The sequence below is a fragment of the Opisthocomus hoazin genome, chromosome 5 (assembly GCF_030867145.1).
Source record: "Opisthocomus hoazin isolate bOpiHoa1 chromosome 5, bOpiHoa1.hap1, whole genome shotgun sequence".
In the NCBI taxonomy this organism is placed as follows: Eukaryota; Metazoa; Chordata; class Aves; order Opisthocomiformes; family Opisthocomidae; genus Opisthocomus; species Opisthocomus hoazin.
Window position 1 is genome coordinate 58,746,693 of NC_134418.1, and position 17,837 is coordinate 58,764,529.

Below are 17,837 nucleotides of genomic sequence, written 5' to 3' on the forward strand. Positions count from 1 at the left end.
AGCGAAAACCAAACCCTGAAGAACTCAATACAAAAATTTACTTTGACACAGGTGTTATCGTTAAACACTCATGAATCACAATACTGCAGATGCCAACGCATGTGGACAGTCATAGCAATGTAACTTGCTCTAAAATGACGTTATGTTTTTGACAGCCTCTGCTTTGAAGACAAACCTTTATATGTATCAATAGATATACCTCTCTTTTTATGACACAAGAATGCAAGTCTGAAGTATTCCCAGGAAATCTAGCAGAATTATTCACATTTACTTTTGTTCTTCTGACAGCAAATTCAACCCTGAGACTTTGCAAGTAACTACAGAGTATTCAATATGTGGATTTAAAATGAGTTGCCTATTTTAAGAAGCCAAGAATGCCTTTAATTATTAATTCAATCTCTTCCATTGACTTTTATGTTTTTTCTCTGGGCTACCATGTAGTACCAGACAGCGGCACCACAGGAAGATACCTTTTCTCTGGTCTAGTCCTTGGGTTACCTGTAATCGGCACATTTAAGCAAGCAAAACGGTTGTTGCTCGAAACATACACTGAACACAGAACCTGATTGAGGGGTTCTGGTGACTGCTTCTCAGGAGTTAGCAGTAAAATGGAAGATGCACACAGCTTTTAAGCTAGACTTGGAGAGAATTAAAGAGAAGCAGGGCAGTATAATCTACACATACGCCTCCACTGGCAGAGGTTCTAGAAAAGAGACTACGAAAAAAACCCTCCCCAGCACACTTAGCTAGACCTGCATGACACTTCAGCTGATACTGTAAAGAAAATAAAGATGGTCAAACTCAATTCAACTGCTGCAAGAAAAAAATTTTTACTGTTACCATGTTTCATTCCAGCATTAGACTTTGTTGTGCCAGGGTGGAAATGCATCCCTCCAAAAGCAGAGTATCCATATGAAGGGTAACTGAACCCTAAAGAAAGGAAAAAGGTGAAGAATTATTAGAATTATACCCTAAAGCAACGAAAACATCATCTGGAAGAATGCTGAACCTAAAGAACTGAAAGTTTGTTTTCTACATACCTTCTGCTGTATTCCATCCGATTAAAATTAATTTTCCAGAGTGAAGGCAAACTTTCCCCTACCCCTTCAAAAATCCAAAGAAGTTCTAGATGGTTGGCTAGCGACACTCACTATCTCAACATCCATAAGACCGCACAAAAGTGGTATCACTAGTATGCCTCGACTAAGACTTCACAAGTTACCTCCATGCTTTTCAACCTTTGTGATTACAACAGATTTGTATCCTGCTGTTACGTTACAGATGTGCTGCTAGCAACGCATGTAACAATCTGAAAACTGCTGCTGCATCCCCTGCTCTAAAAAAAGGGGTGCAAAGGTACGGTGGTTCAGATAACGTTTCCTGATCGACAGGTTTTTAATGCTCTGCTGCAAGATTCAAGGCAATGCTCTTATGATCCTGCATATCAGATATGCTCTGGCTTCAACAGATAGAGCACAGTAGAAAATTTACTAAATAGTATCTCATTTTTTTTTAAATAGTTCTTAACAGGGTTAATTTGTCAAATTCCACTCCTGGCCCCAGAAATAATTAAGAACCTGTTTAATTTTAAGCACACAATATGGTATTTAGCTGGGCTGTCTCATGAATTTCAGTGCCTTCAGGGCCCTAGGAAGCAACAAAGCTAAGGCGTAATGGATTCCCTGCTCGGACTCCCTCAGCTAGCAAGGTGTTACCTGTGACTTAAAGCTTCAAGGAAGAGAAAAAAAAGTAGTCACCAGGAGCCTTATATCCAAGTAGAAAGGCAAAGCAGCTGATGAAATCTTTAGAAAACAAGGAGATGCTTGACTGAAATGAGTAACAGTGGTACAAAGACAGGAGAGTCGGGTCTTATCTACCTAGAAGATAACATAATCCTCATCACATTTTAAAAAACAGAATTAACAACTGTCCTGTTCTCAACATAGAACCCCTTCCCCTCTTCACCCAAAACTGCTGCCTTACCAGAACCAGCACCGCCACCTCCCCCTCCATACATGCCACCGCCTCCTGTGCCACTGCCTCCACCATAGCCATCAGAGAAGTTTGGCATGAGCTTCTGTCGTTTCCTTTGCACTTCTTCTTTATCTGGGTTAGAAGGAATAGACGGGATAGGAGTCACTCTTAATGGTAGCCAGGCACAGAACAGGATGTGTGTACAGAAAGCACTACTAAAGTTTACTCGTTTATAAACGAAAATGCAGAGTGCTGTAGAAGAGTCAACTCTCTTCTAGCTCCAAATAACAGAGTAACTTGGCATGCAATGGAGCAGTGAGAATCCCTGTGAGAAACAAGCTATTGCCAAGTCGCCAGCCAGACCAACAGCATCGCTCAGGCCCGCGTGGTCTCTTCAAGTTACGTCACGTGGCTCGTGCTCAGACTGGGAGGGGAAATGTGCAGAGATGTAGTATGGGGCCCAGAGTTTCCTTCAAAAGGGTCTCATGTAACTAAGAGCCCTGGACATCAGTGGTCCCAAAATTCTTCTATGTCTAAGCCAAGTAATAAACCAGCACAAGTGCCCCAAATCACAAATTTGCTCAAGAAAATTTGCCTTTGGGGAATATAAGCACAGGCTCTTCTACTAAGCACATCTACTTCAGAAACTGACCCTTACCAAGGGGTCAGCAAATCACAAGGCACTTTGATTTCCAACAATGCAGAGTACCTGCAGTACCCTTTGAACTTCTGTTTAAGGTAAGGATGGTGAGAAATGGTGAAAACAACATTTGCTTCAAATGATTTACTTAAAATATCAGAAAAGCCACCAGAATAAAAATAGCTTATTTTCAGGCAGGACATAATACTGTCAAAACATGCTGAGCAGCAGTAGAAAAAAAGCCTAAATATTTTATAGTGTAAGTACAAAATAATCCTTAGCCCCCCCTGGAAAGCAAAACACAAAGATGTAAAAGAAGAATCCCAGTGACTAGGGAAAGTGAAAATGTCATGACAAGAGCTAAAAAAATAGTAATACAAACATTATGGGGGTTAAAATCCAGTAGAACTGCTGAGGAAAGAATAAAATATCCTTCCTTCATTAAATCATCTTGTAATTTTCAACAGCCATATGACAAAAAGAAATCTCATGCACAGGCACATCAGTCAGTGCATCAAATGAGACAGCTGAATATATGAAAGAGTATACTGAAAAGTACAAGTGCATTATTTCCAGGCATACATGACCTGTAAGTATGTATGCATGCACGCACCAGGCATACTCACACTGATGAGGAGAGAAAACTCAAGAGAGCAATCTAGTCAGAGAAACAAACAAAAAAAATCCACATACAGACGGCTAAGTTTGTGTGAACACTTGCAACAAGGGGAAAAAAACCAGTCCCTAAATTCTAATTTCATTATTAGGTTGTGTCGAGGATCCGAAAATGCACAACTGTGCAATTCAACAATGTTGAAATAATTTTACTCCATTAAGAGGCACATAAAAAAGGTTTGCTTCAAATCTGGCAACTTTGCTCTGCAGTTGTACACTTCATTTTCCATAAAACTTGTGCGAGCGATTCCTAAAATCATTACTGATATCAAATCCTCTAGCAACTCTGGAAGTTTTTCCGAATTCATGCTTTCTGTTATTTTATTATAATAGGAATAATGTAGATGCACTTGGACATCAAACACCACCTCCTCAGCTGCCCTTAGCCCATTACCACCGATGCACACATATTTTGGAGAGTATGAAAGGGTATTGATTTCAACATGGCTCTCAGCTAGGCACTGAAAACGTTCAAGACTGGGACTTAGCAGTGTAACCTGCAGGCAGATAAACTGTTAAGCAAAAAGATTATTGTCTGCATACAATGAAACACTAATTTCAAGTCTGACTTGGGCCTCAAGGCATTTCCATATCATTAACATTATTCATATTTAAAACCATGACTGCTGCTGCCATTCAAGTCAAACATTTCAAATGCAGACTTCCAAGGGCACAGATCTGCTAGTTAAACTTCAGTAACAATTTAGGAAGCAGGTCTGACGCCAACTATTCTCCTTCTGCTAAGTGACTAACTTAACACAAGAGACTGAAACAACACTTTCCCTGCTCTCATAACAAGTGTTTTGCGCTACTTTTTCCACCAGATACCAACCCATCTTTGGTTTAAGGTTTCATCTGGAACTACTGACAGTAAAATGTCCTCAAATATTATTTTGCAGAAACTCAGAGGAAGAGAGTGCCATCTACTGTATGGACAGGCACGTGTGCACACAGAGGAAACTTGCAGGGAGTAAGCCCCACTAGGAAATTACTCACGGATTTACTGCCTACCAGTCCAATAACAAACCTACAAACCCACCCCAGAGCCACCACTTTTCATATTAGCTCTGCACAAAAGGAGTAGGCAAATATCCTAGTTTGTAAAAATAACAACCAAAAAAAAAAAACCAAACATCCCTCATCCAACTAGTCCTATCTTCTTAAAAACATTCCTAGAGACCCTGCAGTTTCTGTTTCCAATATATATAAAACAGGTTTAATGAATTACCTTTGATTTCCGGATAGTAGAGGAAAGGCTTTGGTTCGCTTGTTTCTAGATCCGATTTCCGACGCAGTTGTACAAACACAGATGCTGGCTTTGTAATGTTAACATCTCGATACTTGGGTGTTTTGAACACAATAGCAAACTGTGAAGGAAAGAACGATAAGCACCTCTATCCTGGAGCATGGGTTTTGACAACTTTGCTTTTACATTTGTGTTATTTTGTAGGAGCTGGTTCATGGCTTAGGAGGCAAAAATTCTTAGCAAAAGGCTGTTACAACAATAAACTTCCATTTTAGTTTTCAGTTTCACTTCTGAGTCCTAAAGCCTTTTGGGAAAGACAGAACTGCCACGAAAGTATCACCAGATCATGTATCTTAGTACTGCATGACTTGTCGCCTCATCATTTAGCACCTATTCTGTCGCGCTCTCAGTGTGTTCACAGGAGCTCCGAGAGCTTCTTCTACACCCTACCCCAATCTACACTGGCTCATGTTAAAGCAATGGGTCTATCTCCCAATTTCCTCGCACTGTATTCCCAGCCTGCCTAGTTACCTAACATACTTCTTTAAAGAACAGGTAAGATTGCATTATTATTAGGAAGTAAGCAACAAAAGAAGAAGTTAGTATGGGATACAGATGCTTTCACCTAATTTACTAGTTATAATATAATCCTCGTTTATGGAGATGAGAAAATCATTAACAAATGACAAATGCTCTGTTACTTACCTGTCTATGTACATCTGTAGGAGAAAAGTCTCCAAAGCCTTCCCACATACCTCCATTCTCATCCTCTTCATAGAAACGTATTTGAATATCATCTGTGAAGAGTGAAAGAACGACTCTTTCGGATGTTTGTGCATTTGTTTAACCTTTGGCTAAGTTTATTTCAGATAAAAATCAACACGGTTACGTTTTGTCTGGATGATACTACGACATGAATAATACTTGAATTATCTTTATCCATTTTATGAAAACATCACAACCCATTTTTTACATCAGTTTTAGATCACCCTAATTCTAATGACTTCACTGAAGTCGCTCTCTATTTACTGAGCAGTAAAAGCAGAACCAGGTTCACTACCTCTTCCTATTTTAGGGTTATAAAACATTCCAGAAGTGCTTTATTTGGAAAAAACATGTAGGGAGGGGAGAACTTGAAGCGTGAAATGTAGAAACCACTCTCTCTCCTCCAACAGTTTCAGTTCAAAAAAGTGCAGCAAAACCTGAAGTGCCACAGTTCAAGTTCCGCTTGCTGCTGGCAGAGTGCCACTGTGGAGCTGTGGCTCAGGAGACGGCAACAGTGTGAGCGAGTGGCATGTTGGCAGTGATCCTTCAGCCCCTGAACACAGCACGGGCCAGGAACATGACATTCGGCTTCTGCTCCTCTTAAATTTTCTTTCATTCTCTTTGTATTTATTGGTTTATATTTTTTGTTGAAGCTGGGAAATACCACACTAGTATATGCCTTCCCCAGCACTCTTGGTAAGAAAAACTAGAAAAAGCCTGCTCTCTTAGGAAGACTGATGCAGGACAGGCTTCTGGAGCAGACAGACTGTTTCCTCTGATCCACCACCTGCTAGTCTCAAGACTGTGAACCACCACTTCCAGCCCTGCTGTCCTGCACACGCAAGCTCCTTCAGGCAGGAGGTTTCTGAGAGCAATGAGGTCAGGGGAAACCCCAATTGGGCTGAGGGGAAACCCCACCTCAGGGTTTCCACTGAGTCAGACATTTATTTATTTTGTGCACAAGAGCTATATTTCATCTCAGTCCTTCTGATAGCAGAGGGTATATATGCTACAGAAGGAAAACAGTTCTTTCAAAGCCCTTAAAACCCTCTCTCCTTCCCAAGTGGCAGAAGAACATTTGCAAGAAAGAGAGGTGGAAAAGGACAGTCTGTATTAACAGAAAACATCAGTGTGATTTTATCAACATGTGCAGAGACTGATTCTGAACAGCTGAGAACAGGGCACCCACTCCACCCTGCAATCTACACCAGGGAATCCCAGGTACTACCTATAGCTGAAAAATACAAAGGATTTTCCCCACTCCCATTTTCTTCTTTGTAGTTCAGCCCAAATACTACAACCGATCACATTACCCGTTATCTTCCCATCCAAAAACACAGCATCCAAATCCACACTGCCCAATCCCGACACATTCACAGCCATGAGCAGAGATTACCAAAGTAAGTCTGCGAGAAAGATCTGTTTACACCGAGTATCTCTACCATTATCATACACATAAAAATGAAGTTACTAGCAGAGGTGTTGAACACATTCAGTTCCCATTGGTGGTTAATAGAGAATGCTCATAATTACTTTTTATAATCAGGAACTTAAAAATAAATCAGAAACTTCAGATTAGTTCAGAGCAGGTGTAAGTTAATGGAGTCAAACATCAGCCAGGACCCAACAACCCACAAAAAACCCAGAATGTGGGCAAGGCCATAAATTTGAGAAGAACAAAAAATGATCACATAGTCTCTGTGGAGGCAACACAAGCTGAAATTGCTTTGAGACAGACTATTTTGATTTACTCCATTTTCTGGACTGCTAGCCTGACTTCCAGAAAAGGTGAGTGCTTACAAACGTTGCTGCTGTGCTGTCAGACTGGGAGAACACTAAGGCAGCACAGCAGGAGTCACGTGTACTCCAGATGGACACCCCATGTGCCTTACAATACTGAGGACTCTTACCTTTCTGAACCTTGTCACAGAGAAGGTAAATCTCTTCCCCTCCTGTTACGCACCCTGCTGTTCTGTCCATTCTTACAATCTTTAAGTTGGAGGCATTGGGAGCTTCTATTAAAAGGAAAGATTAAAAAAACACTTACCTTTGTAACAGTTTTAGATCACAAAAAAACCCAAGCGCAACACACAGAAATGCAGCAGAAAGACAAGCCTCCAACACAACCTACCTAAATTTGTCTACATTTTTTTAAACGTGAACAAATCAATAGTTTTTCATCTGAAAGGAATAATCTTGTATCCTCTAAACTTTGACTGAATTGTGAAGTATAAAATAAGACCCTGGCCATTCCAGCACAATTACTGCCCTAGTAAAGTAGCACAGCAGTGAATTGCATCCAGCACTCTGCACTAGTACTAACTTTATGACAAGAGCACATTACAACAGGACATAATTTTTTCTTCCCTGCTTTCTTGACAGTGTGACACTCTTGAGAGCTCTTCCCTGTATCCCACTATTGGAATGCAGTATGCATTGCTTTGCCTTACACTGTGGCTTACTTGAAAGCATTGTCAGTCCTCGGCCAGCGTACTGGACTGCGACCAAATAGCCCACCTCCACAAATCTTAGTAAAGGCATCAATGGATACCTGTTAGTCCTCAAGACAGAACTCTCATCTGATAAATAAAAGCAGCTGTGATAGACAGTTATGCTACCACAAGTTGTGTCTGCCCTGCTGAAGAGGCCTGCCTTCTTTGCTTCAGTCTTCAGTGCTAAGACTGGCCCTCAGGAATCCCAGGCCCGGGAGGTAAGAGAAGAAGCCTACAGAGAGGACGACTTTCCCTTGGTCGAGGAGGACTGTGTGAGGGATCGCTTAAGCGATCTGGATGTCCACAAATCCATGGGCCCCGATGGAATGCACCCACGAGTGCTGAGGGAGCTGGCGGATGTCATTGCTGAGCCACTCTCCATCATCTTTGAGAGGTCCTGGAGGACTGGAGAGGTGCCCGAGGACTGGAGAAAGGCCAATGTCACTCCAATCTTCAAAAAGGGCAAGAAGGAGGACCCAGGGAACTACAGGCCGGTCAGCCTCACCTCCATCCCGGGAAAGGTGATGGAGCAGCTTATCCTGGAGGCCATCATCAAGCAAGTGGAAGAAAAGAAGGTTATCAGGAGTAGTCAGCATGGATTCACCAAGGGGAAATCATGCCTGACCAATCTGATAGCTTTCTACGATGACATGACTGGCTGGGTAGACGAAGGGAGAGCTGTGGATGTTATCTACCTTGACTTCAGCAAGGCTTTCGACACAGTCTCCCATGATATCCTCCTGGGGAAGCTGAGGAAGTGTGGGCTGGATGAGTGGTCGGTGAAGTGGATAGAGAACTGGCTGAATGGCAGAACTCAGAGGGTTGTCATCAGCGGCGCTGAGTCTAGTTGGAGGCTGGTGACAAGTGGTGTCCCTCAGGGGTCAGTACTGGGCCCAGTCTTGTTTAACTTCTTCATCAACGACCTGGATGAAGAGTTAGAATGTACCCTCAGCAAGTTTGCTGACGACACCAAACTGGGAGGTGTGGTAGATACACCAGAAGGCTGTGCTGCCATTCAGCGTGACCTGGATAGGCTGGAGAGCTGGGCAGAGAGGAACCTGATGAGGTTCAACAAGGGCAAGTGCAGGGTCCTGCACCTGGGGAGGAACAACCTCATGCACCAGTACAGGCTTGGGGTGGACCTGCTGGAGAGCAGCTCTGCGGAGAGGGACCTGGGTGTCCTGGTGGACGACAGGTTAACTATGAGCCAGCAGTGTGCCCTGGCTGCCAAGAAGGCCAATGGGATCCTGGGGTGCATCAAGAAGAGTGTGGCCAGCAGGACGAGGGAGGTTCTCCTTCCCCTCTACACTACCCTGGTGAGGCCTCATCTGGAGTACTGTGTCCAGTTCTGGGCTCCCCAGTTCAAGAAGGATGAAGAGCTACTGGAGAGAGTCCAGCGGAGGGCTACAAGGATGGTGAGGGGACTGGAACATCTCCACTACGAGGAGAGGTTGAGGGAACTGGGCTTGTTCAGCCTGAAGAAGAGAAGGCTGCGAGGGGACCTTATAAATGCCTACAAATATCTGAAGGGTGGGTGTCAGGAGGATGGGGCCAAGCTCTTTTCAGTGGTGCCCAGTGACAGGACAAGGGGCAATGGGCACAAACTGAAGCAGAGGAAGTTCCGTCTGAACATGAGGAAGAATTTCTTCCCTCTGAGGGTGACGGAGCACTGGAACAGGCTGCCCAGGGAGGTTGTGGAGTCTCCTTCTCTGGAGATATTCAAGACCCGCCTGGACAAGGTCCTGTGCAGCCTGCTGTAGGTGACCCTGCTTCGGCGGGGGGGTTGGACTAGATGACCCACAGAGGTCCCTTCCAACCCCTACTATTCTGTGATTCTGTGATTCTGTGAGGCTTGAGTGGTGCCAATGAAAAGTATCAGAAAAAACCCAAAAACCGAGAAAAATCTTTTGGAATTAACATCCAAGAATTCACCTTGGGAGCTCAGATACTAGTAACTGACATCTACGTAGCAACTTAAAACAGCAGAAAGATGCATACAAAATCTCCCCTCTATTCGTGTCCTTGGTTGGAGTCAAAATTTTGACGGTCAGATTCAGGAGGACAGGATAACTTCAGCTGGTTTTGTATGTGTGGATTGATACACGCTCTCCCTCTGTTGATGATTTGTCCTCCTCCTCCTTGCTTTACAAACCCTCTTCTACCATTATGATCAGGCATGACAAAGAGCAACGAAAACAAACGGAATCTGTAATTGCTTCTAATGAAAATCAAGATGCTATAAAGACACTGCTCGGTAAATCACCTCAGCCTCCAGATGAAAAGACTGTGTTTTCTCATCCAGAAAACGCAGGTTAGGTGAGCCACAAGAACAGCAGACATCACTTTTTTCACTCCATGAATATGTGCAAAATGGCTGCGCTACATCACTACATTCCCCATTTAATAGCAATCAATAGACTTTAATAGAAAAGTTGCATATAATATCTTTTCATCAAGGCTTCGACCTTAAAAAGTGATGATACAGACATGACTGTTGCACAAAGATTAAAAAATGGTACTACTTTGAGTCATTACAGAATGACTATCAGGAACATGGTAATCCACAGCTACAGGGAGGAACACTCAGGCAGAAGAAAGGGTTCAGGTAAGATGAGTAAGTGTAATTGAAAAGCACAAGGGAAAACATGAAGTGAAAAGATTAATTTAGAAAAAAGACAAAGAGAGGGATGCAACAGAAGTGTGAAAAATACTGACAGGTCTAAAGGAAATGGATCAAGAACTTGGTTGTGTTAATCTCACAAAACAAGGACAAGCAGATGGACAGCAAAACCAAAACGTGTCAAATTCTCAACAAAGATTGAAGCAAAGTAGTTTTTTCCTCGCATCTTGTGTGACAAGACTTTGCCATAGAAAGCAACTGAAAACTCCGCAAAATTCAAGCACTTCTTATGAATGTAACAAGAATTTACAAAATCCTCATAATAAAAGTGGCAGGATTGAACATGTTAACAGCGAAACAAAATCTTCCTTTACAGCTTAAATCACCATCTATTAAAAACCAGAATGATACCATGTGTACTTGGATAGGATAGACATGGGGCCAATTATCCATGGGCTACTTACTTGTTATTGATCAAACAATAGGCAAGCAGCAGGGCTAGATAAGTCTACGTATAGCAATATCTATATATCATCTTTGTATGTACAAAAGCTTGCCCCTTATTAAAAAAGTAATTAAAGCCAAATATACTTACTGCTGTCATATATTGCATCTGATATAACAGGATCAAGCTTCCGTGTGAAACTGCCATTACTGTCAGGGAGGAAGGCTGTAAACATAAGACGCACCACACTGAGATCCATTTCTTTAGTCTGCTGTACTGCTGCCTGACGGATAATTTCTTTTTCTCGTTCTGGAACCGATAAGTAGACAGACAGACGAATTAACACAAGGGAAAGGGGACCCATAAGAAAACAGAAAGCGTGTTTTCCAAACATTACCATCAAAAGGCACCAATAGCAAGGAAATATTTTCATTTAGTATCCATCTGCTTCTCTCTTTTTAAGCAGAGGAGCAGCTATTCACAATATACTGCATTCAACTTGCACTTTGTATTTCAGATGTTATTTAAGATAAGGCATATAATTAAGAGACATATAGAAAATGACTGTTTTCTGCTCTCAATTTATAAAGGCTGCAAAAAGCTCAAAGGCTGCCACTAAGAACACTGGAATGCCTGGTATCAGAGTGATAAACAGAAGGCTGGCCTCTCAATACATTGCCAGAAAGCAACATAGATCACAGGTTTTACAGGAATACATATGGGTGAAATCACAGAATCACAGAATGGTAGGGATTGAAAGAGATCTCTGTGGATTCAGCAGCTGAATGAAACAGTATCCTCAAAAGAAGGTCCCCAAGTTACTGAAGGATATCATGTGTTGTAGCAATAATGCAAAATGAGTCTAATTATCAGCTTACTAAACAGGGTAAGAGCAATCAAATATAGGTGCAGAGGTGGGTACAGGCAGCTACGGAAGGAAGTTGCTCCATTCTCATGAGCGTGTTGACAGAAAAGACTTTCAGATTCCCTAAACCATGGGAACAACACACCACCTCTGAAAGCACATAGCCATAGACTGCTTTCCTACCCAAGGCCGCCTTCTGCCTAAGAATCTGTGTTTTCAGAAGCTAACCTGTTTTTAGTAAAAGACCTATTAAAACCAGACCATAAATTTGACATACCAGTTAGCTGTCTGTCTCCACATCCTTCTGCCTGCAGATAGCCAAGTTCAGGATGCACCAGCAGTCCCGGGTTGTATCCCTTTTTGCAAGCATCTATCATGCGTGTTTCCAGAGTTTCAAACACTTTCTTCTTTGTGACATGAAGTATTCCAAGATTTGCAAACCTGCCGAATTTTGATGGAGGGAAATATTTTCCTGACGCTTTATGCCAAACCTGCAGTAGGCTTGCTCTCTCTTACCACAGGCAGCTACACAACTGAAGTTAACGGGGACGCGACAGGCTTACTTAGGCACTATTGATTCTTGAGCACAAGTTTTCCAGCAAGAAAAATTCAGCCAAGCTTAGAAAACTTGTAAAATGTGCACAATTATACAGCAGTGATCATATGGGTGCACAGGATTCTCCCATGGCATAAGTAGTAATCTATTACGTTTCAGACTTACTGTTGAAGCAGCTTACAAAACATCTGAAAATCTGATTGTCACACTTTGTTGGCTCTGTCTGGCCAAAGACATTAATACGTCATTCTATATGGCTGTTACGCAGAGTAACTGCCCAGAGTAAGCTCCATCCGTTCAAAATGATTTGGAGAGCAAGCTCAGAGGCCAAAAACAGTGCAACATTTTCCAAAGGAAACATTTTAAGCAAGGACATTCAGCAAGACACTTCAGGTATCCATTTGGATGAAATCTTCCATAATACAAGATCTGCTTTTGTAAAAATCTCCTGGCACGTTTAAAAATCAATTAGATCTGGAAGTATGAAAACAAGACAGTAACTCAATTTTCATGTGGGTCAACTGAGGATAGGAAAGCTGTTTCTAAACATCTGATGAAAAACAAGACAAGTTAGGAAATGAGCCAAACTTTTCAAGATGAAAAGAAGCATTTAAAATAAAGCTATTTATTTAAATTGTTGTGCTTAGTAAAGTTAGTGCACCGGGCTTGGACATCAAAAGTTACAGTTTAAAAGAATCTCTCCCTCCCAACCTTCTCAGCTTTTTAAACTTCATCTTCTTCACCAACAAAGACATTCTTGAGATCACAGAACTGAACCTCACAGCCAGGATGAAACCTGATCTAAGCCTGAAAACGTAGACAGGAGACTCAGCTCCATTTACTGATATAAACAATTATTCTTTTAAATTAAACAAGAACAGACCAACTCCAATTTCACTACAACCTTACTCCTTTAAACTTAAAAAGTTTGACTCATTTAGTATTTTCATGTTTAGACGTGTCTTGCATTAATTTCAAATATACTAACCCTATTTTCTTCACGCTTCTGTCTTTACTATATTCCTACTGGCAGACTTCAGCAAAAGTAAAACATTGCTCAAAATGGTAACAAAGGCTTTTCTTCAGTAATTTCACAGTCCCTTCTCTTTGATCGAAACTACTTACATTTTAAAGAATGGACTTACAATACAAATTTGGACTGCACACCAAGAGATTGAAACTCTACAAATTCTAAGTGAAAATAATTTGCTTAAACCTATTTAGCTTGCTTAGGGCAAATTCTACAAAGCTAAACAGAAATTCCATATATTTTTCTATTTAAGATACAAACAAAACACAGATCAGAGCATGAAGACCAGTGCTCCACTTAGCTGCCTCTTAGTAGTATTTTTGTATTGCTCCTTACAGTGTTTATACTTGATTCTCTCTCCCTTAGCTCAGCTTTACAAATGAGTTGACAGACTTACCCTACAACCATATCCTTAGGTCCTGCATTAACCGTGCATACACCGTCTTCACAAAATTTACCCACCAAGCTGTGAGCGTGTAAGTGGACATACTTCCCATTAGTAACTAACTGGACGATTACTTTCGCAGGTCCAACATAATTGCAGATCTGTAAATAAATATGAAAAAACGTGGATGCTTCTTTGGGGTTTTCTTAATGGAACAAGCAATGATTCCAGCTGAGTATTTTCTGTCAGCTAAGTACAATTGAACTTAGATAGGAGAAATGTGTATGTATTTCCTCGTGAATTACAAGTGACAAATTAACTCGATCAGATCATCACAAATAAAAGCCAATGCTTTTTTTCGTGATTTAACTTGACGTACAAAGAGCAGGAGTAGTGACCAGAAAAGTTAAGAAATAAAACAAAGCTGAAGGAAAGTGACCTTCTGTTTCCAAAATCATGGATCTCAGTGTTACATGCTGCCAGTTACTCCACATGGCCCTCCTTACATTTCAGTTAGTACACTGAATTCGCAACAGACACTGTTACATGTTAAGAAGCATACAGAAAATGTATCCATTTAACAAAACCCCCTACATTATTTTGCCCAATTTGAAAACACTTAGAACATTATTTTTAGATATTATGATTGTTTTAAAACATTTTGGCCTCATTACAATTACTCTTCAGGCAGAGATTTTAAAGTGAATTAATTCTGTGTTCCTAGGTATTTTGTTAGTTCAATATGCTACACAAACACATATTACCGAGTCCAGTAAATATTCCCCTTAAGTGTACATGAGGAAACATGCTACATCTCCACCTAAAATTTTGCAGGACTAGAACTATGATAAACTGGGTGTCTTCATCTAGCCAACCCTGGAGGATTACAAAGCTTGTTTTCCCTGTTATAGTTTCTAATTGCCATATATTTTTTTAATAGCTGTTAAAATTGTGATGTCAAGTAATGCCTCAAAAACAAACGTTAAATTACTAGTAACATGCCATATTGGTAAGTTATTTGCTTTACACATACTATTTAGAACTTCATTTTCTTTCCTCGCAAGTAATACTCTTCAAGTCAGTTATCAGTTATGCACCACTTTCAAATTATGCTGAATATAAAATTACCCCACTTTTAAAAACACAAACATTACCTTCCCTTCCAATTCACTTAATTGACCCTTTTATCAAGGTTGGGTTTTTTTCCCTCCTCCTCGAATTTTTCTTCTACTTTGCCTTGGGCAAAGTTCTTTGTATTACAGCAGCTTACAGATCTAATCAACCATGGTATTAAAGGATCACGATAAACATTAAAGTGATGAACTGAATACTTAAGGTTATATTGTTGATAAAATGCTGATAACCACGGATTGCCACAATTTCACCACATTACTAAATCCTGCTAGCTTCCTCCACTCTAGTTAAACTCTCTCTTGAACCCATTCCATCACAGCTGAAACACTGCTTAGGTACAACACGTGCCCTCCCCGTCTTCCTATTCACTGCTAAAAGCAAAAAAATCCCAACTATGAAAAAGCTGTTCCAGGAGGAACAGGTGTGCAAAACTCCTCTCATTACTCACTGCCTGCTAGTTAACCATACAATACTGTATTAATGTGCATTTTACAATCAGCGGCTTCTAAAATACAAAACACAAGGTACTCATGCTTCCCTCCTGTTTCCAAATTGTAATCCCTCCTGGACTGAAACAATACAGAGGTGCAGAATAATCACTGTTTCACCATTTCCACCATTTACCAGCAGTAAGAAAACGCAGGGATCCTTTCACAAAGTCATCTGAAAAGAAAATGATGGCATTTGGTGCTACATGTCACCACCACTACTACAATTAACTTTTCAAGGGGGGAGGGAGGAGCTTTTAAAAACTGGTTTTATGTCTCACTAAACAAGCCTTTCCCTGCTATAAAGTTCCCAGCACATCTATAGTGTTATATTCATTATGAGTAACATGCACGTTCTAGTATCACATCAGAAAAGTTCAAGACAATCCTTGATCAGCTGTAGAAACCACAGCAAAACTGTAGGTAGGACTGCTGCACGTCAAGGACTTTCCAGCCCCTGAAAGCAGAACATGTAACTGCAGCGGTAACCAGATTGCAATCTCCCCCTGTTACTCAGCTCAGCATGATCTTTGTAGTCTCTCTCAGGGGAAAAACAAGAGACTTCTTCAAACGCAATACCTTATGTAGGTCATAAGGCAAGAAAGAACTATTTTTGTCATCCAGTCTGATGTCCTATGCTGCAAAGGCTACAGAATGTCCCTGAACTGTTTCCTACCTATGTTTCTTATAGAAAGACTTTCATACCTGATTTTGAGACACCCAGGTTATTTTGGTGCCCAGCAAAATAGCCTCAGTGACTAAATATCCTTAGGTACCACAAATCAGGTCTGAAATAATTTTTCCATGTCTTTGAATCATTGACGCCACATTTTCAGAATAACGTAAAATTTATTCTGGCACCAAGATAACACAAATAACTACCACCTTTTACATAAGAACTTAAAAAACACTGTCAAAGGCATTAAAAGGTAGATGGTGTATTACAGTGCTGAATACCTACAGAAATGTAAGGATTACGGTGCTGTCACAACAACATACACTCAGCATAAGAGGGAGACTGCATGTGGGTGCTGTACTGCTCAAAATCAGAGCTGTGATCTGAAAAAAAAAAAAAGCTACTGAACTTCAAATTAAAGATAGGGGAGAAAAAAAAAAACCCAAGGAGTTCCTGGGAAGAGCATAGCTGTAATACTTGATTACATCCTGTACTGAAGCAGCATTCAATTGATCTAATCTGATAAAAGTTAAAATGCTGCAGGCTCACATTTATCTGTTGTTTCTGTTTGAGAGAGATTTGTCTGAGAGATTAAAAGGACCCTGTGAACTTGAAATTGAGTCAATTTCAAAACAAGAGTTGAAAGTTTTTTCAGTTATTTCACATCCTTCTGCAACCCAGACCCCAGCCAGTTTTTTAAAGTTTCTGAAACTTTACAAAAACTTTATAAGAACATTTTCCCACTTCAAAGATGTTTTTTCCAGTTACTCTTACAAGCATGAAGTGAAACCAACTGGTCAATGGCATAAAGCAAGTGATGGAAAACACCATGTCGAACCTACAAAGCCAGCTATTTCTCTTTCTAATCACTTTGTCATAGCAACTATAGCCCCAATCCTGCCTAACCTTCAGAGTGTGACTAGTGCTGTCCTCAACGTAGGCACAGAAAAAGTGTTCCACAGATGAGGCATCACTCTGTAAATGGTGTGTTTTCACAGAGCGGCATCATTTTTTTTTTTTTACTTGCCAGTTTAAGGCAAAATATTTCAGATGTGGTACAAATTGTTTATGCAACTGAATACTTACTTAGAGGTCTAAGAATAAGCAATGTAAAGTAACGCAAACCTATGGGATCTGAGGATCTTCTGATCCTCTGAACGCAAGGTCACCCTCATGTCAAAAACACAGAGTTATGTGCTCTGCTTTAGGAGCCCAAATAAAGGAATTCTGTGCCCCATGTACAGCCAAACTAACCGTAACAGTAAAAAGCACAAATGTCACGGAATTTAGCTTTGGTTGAATTTGGTTCAGTACAGGTTTTTAAGAGGGGTGAAGATTTATAACAAAAAGTCTGCTTGTTCGTGTCTCATGTTTATTCCTTAATTCAGCTGTTAAATGAATTTTTAACTTCTAATCAGCAATCTATCACTCTACAATTTAATTCCTACGGGGGAAAAAAGCAAATGTGCTGCTCCTTTCTTCACCAAGAAGGCTCACGAACAAAGTACCTTGCCTAATTTTACATCAATTTCCCTCCTGAACTTGAAGTATGTGCTGAAATCCCAGTTTCAATAAGAATGTTTAACTGAGGTATAACTTAGGACAGCCCCAGTATATGACTGGATGGGCAGTTCTATTCGGGTGCATGGGTTCAGGGCTGCGTAACTGGTATGCAGCTTCGATGTACAAGCTGGACTGCACAATGTCTGAACTCATTGGCAGAGAGATGGTGCCATTCGCACGGGCACACCTCTGAGCAATCGGTTATTCGGCCGGGGCTGGTTTACACCCAGCTCACAGACAACAGGCAACTTGAGTTTGCAGCCACCTATGTAGATTTGCCCCC

At 40.9% G+C, this 17,837-nt stretch overlaps 1 protein-coding gene across 2 annotated transcripts in view; it reads right to left on the reverse strand.

Annotated features, from left to right (window-relative positions):
- NFKB1 (nuclear factor kappa B subunit 1) overlaps window positions 1–17,837 on the reverse strand; it is a 60,938-nt gene that overhangs the window by 16,242 nt on the left and 26,859 nt on the right. For both annotated transcript variants that reach the window (XM_075421443.1, XM_075421442.1), the window contains exons 6-13: window positions 13,706–13,854; window positions 12,000–12,163; window positions 11,008–11,166; window positions 7,211–7,315; window positions 5,241–5,332; window positions 4,518–4,656; window positions 1,984–2,106; window positions 841–930 (exon numbers count right to left, since the gene is read on the reverse strand). In XM_075421443.1, the coding sequence (XP_075277558.1) occupies window positions 841–930; window positions 1,984–2,106; window positions 4,518–4,656; window positions 5,241–5,332; window positions 7,211–7,315; window positions 11,008–11,166; window positions 12,000–12,163; window positions 13,706–13,854 (1,021 nt within the window). The remainder of the gene's footprint in view (window positions 1–840; window positions 931–1,983; window positions 2,107–4,517; window positions 4,657–5,240; window positions 5,333–7,210; window positions 7,316–11,007; window positions 11,167–11,999; window positions 12,164–13,705; window positions 13,855–17,837) is intronic.